Source organism: Nestor notabilis, unplaced genomic scaffold (assembly GCF_000696875.1).
Source record: "Nestor notabilis isolate BGI_N333 unplaced genomic scaffold, ASM69687v1 scaffold16480, whole genome shotgun sequence".
NCBI lineage: Eukaryota > Metazoa > Chordata > Aves > Psittaciformes > Psittacidae > Nestor > Nestor notabilis.
The window spans coordinates 27154-33844 of NW_009911960.1; the positions used below are offsets into that span (position 1 = coordinate 27154).

At 55.0% G+C, this 6691-nt stretch overlaps 1 protein-coding gene across 1 annotated transcript in view; it reads right to left on the reverse strand.

Moving 5' to 3' along the window:
• Positions 1-6691, reverse strand: part of LOC104407777 (von Willebrand factor A domain-containing protein 5B1-like) — a gene marked incomplete at its 5' end in the record, with an annotated part of 24109 nt that overhangs the window by 12883 nt on the left and 4535 nt on the right. Inside the window, 7 exon segments of the mRNA XM_010017153.1 lie at positions 1072-1248; positions 3714-3838; positions 4437-4568; positions 4841-4983; positions 5441-5727; positions 6004-6149; positions 6591-6691. The exon segment at positions 6591-6691 is cut by the window's right edge and continues 6 nt beyond it. Of these exon segments, the coding sequence (XP_010015455.1) occupies positions 1072-1248; positions 3714-3838; positions 4437-4568; positions 4841-4983; positions 5441-5727; positions 6004-6149; positions 6591-6691 (1111 nt within the window).

Below are 6691 nucleotides of genomic sequence, written 5' to 3' on the forward strand. Positions count from 1 at the left end.
AGTGGAGCCCCACCCCCATGGAAAAAGGCAGCCTCTAAGGAGGCTGCAGAGACTGCAGTGTCCAAACACATCGATGCTGTAAGCAAAGCAAAAGTCTGGCCTAGGGCAGAGATGCCTCCTGATTCCCAGGCTCCAAAACCTGCTGAGGGAAGGGGGTACAATCTCAGAGATATCCTGGTGGAAGCAGGGACAAGAGACCGCCTCCCTATCCCAGAGAAGCTGCTGCAGCCATCCTCAGGCTCCCCAGCATCCCAATCCCTGCTGCTGGAGGTGGCCATCCTCCGGCAGTTCCCATGGAAACCAGAGACAGATGGATACGGGGATGGCTGGAAGATGGACGAGCTCGAGGAGTGGGTCTGTGTGAACCTCATGAGGTTCAACAAAGCCAAGTGCATGGTCCTGCTCTTGTTCCAGGGTAAGCCCTGGTATTGAGACAGGCAGGGGATGGAGGGGTTGAGAGCAGTCCTGAGGAGAGGGACTTGGGGGTGTTGGTCAATGAGAAGCTCCCCGTGACCCGGCTTCAGTGTGCGCTGGAGCCCAGACCCCCCCCCGTGTGCTGGGTGCACCCCCAGAGTGTGAGCAGCAGCTCAGGGAGGGGATCCTGCCCCTCTGCTGCGCTCTGGGGAGCCCCCCCCTGCAGCCCTGCATCCTCTACGGGTGCACAGGGACACCCATCAGCGAAATCTCTCCTAACTCATGGTCAGCATTGACCTGAACCTTCCCCCAGAGCTCCCTGGAGACTTCCCTCCTATGCAGCGATCACCCCAAACCCTCATGGAGACAGGGATGCTTGGAGAAGGGATGCACACGACATGCAAGCCAGCAAGAGGGGGAGAAAACATCTTTGCATTTGATGTGCTGGCAGGAAGAAGAGGAAGAGGAACAGAACCGGGAGTCAGCTTCACTGCAGGTACCTAACAAGCTACAGGGTTGTGATGACTAAAGACACAGCATATAATTAATTACCCCCCATCCCCTCATAATGAACACTCGTCAGCACTCAGCAACCCCCACTGCTCTCTAATATCCATCCCTCACTGGCACACAGGCACTTCCCCTCCCGTGTGGTACCTTCACACAGTTGATGTTCACATCACTCATGCTTCTGCTGCGGTCTATGAGGAAGATAAACTCTCCCTGGGCTTTCCGGAGGCCTGGCTGGACGGTCCTCAGGTCGGGGCAGAAGTTGAGCATGATGACAGGGTGATGGGGGATGTCCTTGTTCAGCCTCTTCCTGATGATTTCCGTCTGCAAGAAAGGAGAGAGCTCGAGAGGGTGATGTTTCTGCCCCTCGTCACTTGGAGGGACTCAGAGCAGGGCGGAAGGGGGAAAAGTGTGTGGCCTTGTTCTGGCCTCAGTGGCGACAACACAGGAGCTCAGGCTGCTCTGCAGGTTGTTCTCCCATCCCTCTGTGGAGCTGCTCCATGGGTGAACAGGATTCCTGCCTCCTCCAAGCCATGGTCACACTTTGCCCGTGGGACAAAGGCTGGCAGAAAGCCTCAACCAGAACCCCCAGCACCCATGGAGCAGCTTCATGCTCAGATGAGAGCCTGGGGAAGAAATGCAAAGGTCTGGCCCTACACAGCACCTTGCACTCATGATTCTCCAGACATTTCACTAGATCCCTATGGAAAAGCTGGGTCATTTGCACAGTTTAATATCACACTGAAAGGTGAAAACCACGCCAGAGGTTTTGCCCACGGTCTCTTGATAACGAAGTGTGAGATAGAGCCCTCAGCACACTGCGTTCGCTGCTCTGATTCATTCCTCCTACCTCTGGTTTGCTGCTTTTCCTGCCCATTTCCTTTAGCATTTTATTTTGTATGGATTGAACTGCTTTGGGAAGCCAAACTGATCACTCAGGACGTCACTCAATAGGAACCCACATGATCGGTGCCTCCGTACTCCACAGAGCTCCAAAGGCTCTCTGCATTTTCATCCATCTTCATTAAAAACATGACAAAATTACACTGAACGAAACCTCCTGTGATGGGTTTATCATCTGCTCTCATGTGTATAAAGCTGTCCTGGGTTCACAGCCTCGGCTGCAGTCAATCAGCTCATCACTGCTTTCAAGGGACCCCACTTCAGTGCTGTCATCCCTGGGTGTGCAGCACAGAAACACACTCCACAGCAAACACCTCCAGCCGCGGGGCTTCGGGTGCCTTTTATTTCCTCTTCCAAAGGCTGTTTCACCAGGAGTCAACCCTGCCCCACCACCCAGGTTCTTTCCCAGCTGTGAGTCACATTCCTGGATTTATGAGCTAAAGAATAACAGAGTCCCTGAGGACCAACACATACACACGAGCTTCACTTTCAGCTCTGCCACTTCCCTGACTGCGGTGAAATTCGGTTCCCATTCACAGGAACAAGCATCTCACTGTCACCCTCATACTCCTGCATTTCCCTCTCATGCTTTGCAGTACACGTTAGTCAGGCACTGGGGAATGAAGGGCTCTTTCATCCCCATTCTCCTCCATCCAAATGACATTATCTTGCGTAACATCTATTTCATAGAACCATGGGCTGGTTTGGGTTGGAAGGGGCCTTAAAGCTCCTCCAGTTCCAACCCCTGCCACGGGCAGGGACACCTTCCGCTAGAGCAGGTTGCTCCAAGCCCCATCCATCCTCTACCCACATACTGAGGGTGTTTGCTTCTTGCCTTTCACCATGCAGTTGTTTCCCGGTCCTCCTGGGGCAAAGAGGTGGGTTTCCTGCAGGGAAATAGCTCCGGAATGATCCCCCCACACTCGATAATGTGACATGCTAAAGATACAGGAATAATTAGAGATCCATCTGAGCCACAGCGTGGGAGTTCCACTTTGTTCCCCTGCTGCACACCACTAGAGGAGACGCTGCAGGCGTAGTCCTGCTCCCGCATCAGACAGCACAGGGCAAGGGGGATGAGGAGAGGGTTGATGTGCCTCCATTGGCAGGAGCAATCCCCAGATCCCGGCAGCACAGGGTGCAGCAGGTTTGGGGTGTCTGCCAAGGGGGGAACCTGGCTCAGACCCGTGGGTTTAAGGGGAAATGAGCATCCCTGGTCACCAACAGTAACATCGGGGTGTGTAAAACAGGTACAGCCAGGGCTGTGGTTACATGAGTGTGAGTGAGCTGCAGGGGAAGATGAGAGACTGGGAGAGCTCTGAGCAGCCCAGTCCCCTTCACTGATCCCAGACACACGGATGTGGCAGCTCAGTGCTGGGCTGTCACTCACTGCTTCAGAACTGCTGCAGGATGAGGCACAACTCCCGAGCGGATATTGCTCTATTTGCTGATCAGCAGAACAAAGAGCAGTTTCTCCCACCTTTTCTTCAGTTCAGCTCATTATTCCAAGCAAAAATCACTTCTTCCTTCCTGACAGCTCCAGAAACAGTAAACATTTACTGAGCAATTAAAAGGATATTTTATTCTATGTCACTGCAATAACTATAATACCCTTAATGCTATAACAATGCACCTATCTAATTATGCTGTGCTAGACTAGTACTAATTATACACACAATAACCAGCTCAGAGCTTCTTCCACACTCCGTTTATCAAAAGCACTGAAGAATCTTCCCCTCGTCCCCCACAGAAGCCCCTCTCTGAGGGAAGATGCTGCAGAGCTCATTGGGCCAGTATAACATCTAGTACTGCAGGCAAGCAGGCAATCATTCCCTGCTCAGCTCCAGTCCAAGCCTCAGCTACCACCTGCAGCTTCTGCTTCTCACCTTTTTCTCAGCACTGGGGTCTTTCTTAGTGCCTTTAATGAAATCGTTCTTCCCCTTCAGGTGTCGTTCATACTCTGCAGGTGTCATGTCACCTTCTTCCATTAAGATGTGAGGCATGTGGGGCTCTGGAGATGCAGAGAATCGGGTGAAGAACAGCATTAGCTAAATGTGGGGTTGGGCAGAGATGCAGGAAGCCTCAGTTGTGAAAACAGAGCGAGAGGAGCACAGACAGCCTTGAGAGGATCTGGGATTATCTCCTGGGCAGCCTAAACCCTGAGAGTATTTGTGAAACCAGAGCTAACCAGCACTGAGGAGGAGGATCCCAGGAAGGCGCAAGATGTGGAGCTTCTCCAGGGAGACCTTAGAGCAGCTCCAGTGCCTAAAGGGGCTCCAGGAAACCTGGAGAGGGGCTTTGGACAAGGGTCTGGAGGGGCAGGACAAGGGGAATGGCTTTAACCTGCCAGAGGGGAGATTGAGATGAGCTCTGAGGCAGAAGCTCTTCCCTGTGAGGGTGCTGAGGCGCTGGCACAGGGTGCCCAGAGAAGCTGTGGCTGCCCCATCCCTGGCAGTGTTCAAGGCCAGGTTGGACACAGGGGCTTGGAGCAACCTGCTCTAGTGGAAGGTGTCCCTGCCCGTGGCAGGGGTTGGAGCTGGAGGAGCTTTGAGGTCCCTCCAACCCGAACCACTCTATGGTTCTGTGGTGAGCAGCAGCGCAGCACCTACCGCTGGGGTGGATCAGGATCTCCACGGGCCTGTCGAAGGTGTGTTTATTGGCCAGAGTGATCACGATGCTCTTGGCGGAGCGAGCGCAGGGGTCGGCGTCTGCTCGGATCTCATGTGTGGGGCTCTCAACACCTGCCCAGGGAACCAAGGTGCTGTCAGGGGCTGAGCTGGGGAGGACCAGGGAGGAGAGGCAGCACGATGGCAGGGGACAGCAACCAAGCGGACTATGAGACGCTTCTGCTGTATCACACACCATGTTAACACCAGCACTGCAAATCCACCCCAGCACAGTAACTTGCCAAAACAGGCTCCACATCGTGGGTGGCAGAGAAGAAGCAGGAGTGTGGGCATTGCCTTGAGGAGTGATAGAGCAGCCTGGTGCAGCAGGACAGCCCTGGTCCTACCTGCCAGCAAGCACGGCCCACGGATCTCGAGGTGGAAGCTGAACTCGTACTCGAAGGGGTTGGTGGCCTCAGTGTCCAGCAGCTGAGCCAGGCAGAACCTGCTCCCTGGCTCCAGGCTCCCCGGTCCGCAGTAGTGCTTGTCCCTGCCGGGGAGATGAACCCCAGTCAACACTGTGCACGTGTTATATCCCCCCAGGAACTGCAGCTTTGCTGGAGGAGAAGCCTGCAGCATCCCCCCAGCTCCGACTGGAGCTGAGGAACAATTCCTTCCCCAGAGGGTGCTCAGGCATTGGAAAAGGCTGCCCAGGGCCGTGCTGGCGTCACTGTCCCTGCAAGTGTTCCCCCAGTGCCATGGGGTGGCCTTGGCAGTGCTGGGGAATGGTTGGACTTGATGAGCTTAAAGCTCTTTTCCAACCTCATTGATTCTATTCTATTCTGTTCTATTCTTTTATATTCTATTCCATTCTTTTATATTCCATTCTATTCTGTTCTGTTCCTTTATATCCTATCCCATCCCATCCCAACCCATCCCTGCAGCAGCAGCAGGCTTCTCCTCTGCCAGTCCCGCATCCCCTTGGAGCAGTCCCGTGTTGTTCGTACGTGCGGAGCTGGAGGCTGGAAATGCTGCTGGCATTGTCCAGGCTGGGCTGGGGGACCCTGGGCACACACACGGCCGGCAGAAGGACCCTCACGGCCCCACTGGGCAGTGTCTGCAGCTCGGAGGAGGTGCTGATGAAGATGGAGACGCTTTCCAGGGGAGGCACCGTGCCCAGATTAGCCACAAACGCAATCCTCTCCATGTCCTCGTCCATCAGGATCCTTCCTGCACAGGAACAGCACACCAGGGAGACGCGGTGTCACAGCCATGCAAGATGCTCTCCCCAGACCTCCCACGACCACCCCAGCCCTGGACCAAATGCCCACACCAGCCCTCACTGCATCAGTGTTTCTCTAAAGAGCCAGGCCCTCTGCTCCTTCCAAAAGCAGCAATGCATTCCAGAGTGGATGAGGCAGGGACACAAGCATCACAGCCCAAGGCTCAGCCTTTCAGAAGGAGCCCCCTCCATACCGTGGCGTATGACAGCCAGAGCCCACCACCACCTCCCCATTCCTCTTCCCCTGTTCTTCTTCCCCATGACCCCCTCACCACTTCCATCGTGAGCTCTTCCATCAGGGAAGCTGCAGCTCCCGAAGTACGTGTCATCTATCTTGGCTTTGTCTTTGATCTGCACGGTCACGGCACGCCGGGACACGGCCGCCTCGAAGCCAACGACGGTGGTGCACTCATCCAAGGGGTACACAAAGAGACCTGCAGCCACGAGGGGGTTTAGGAACATCAGACGCTTGCTCAGACCCACCGGCCAGGCTCGCAGCGGGGCAGCTCCCCAAGGCACTGCCCTGCTATCCACATTTCAAAACCGGAGAATTATGGATCCAGCCAGGCTGGAAAAGACATTTCAGCTCATCCAGTCCAACTGCTCCCCAGCACTGCCAAGGCCACCACTGACCCCTGGCACTGAGGACTCAGCTACCTGGTCTTTGAACACTTCCAGGGATGGTGACTCCACCGCTTCCCAGGTAGTAAAAGCCTTGTAGCTTTGGACCATACAACTGAGGACACAAGTTGGTTTCTCTTCCCACAAGTATGTAAAGGTTTAAGGCACACACAGAAGCCAAGCCCTGCGGTACCCGTGGCTCTGAAGCTCCCACTGCAGCTCCTGCTCTGGGAGTTTCGCCCCACGGAACTTGCCTTGCAAAGCCTGTGGTTCCGGGTTGCGGTAGGTGAGCAAGGCGGTCATCCCGAGGGCATAGCCGCTGACACAGGACGTCACCTCGGACGCGGTGAGGGGC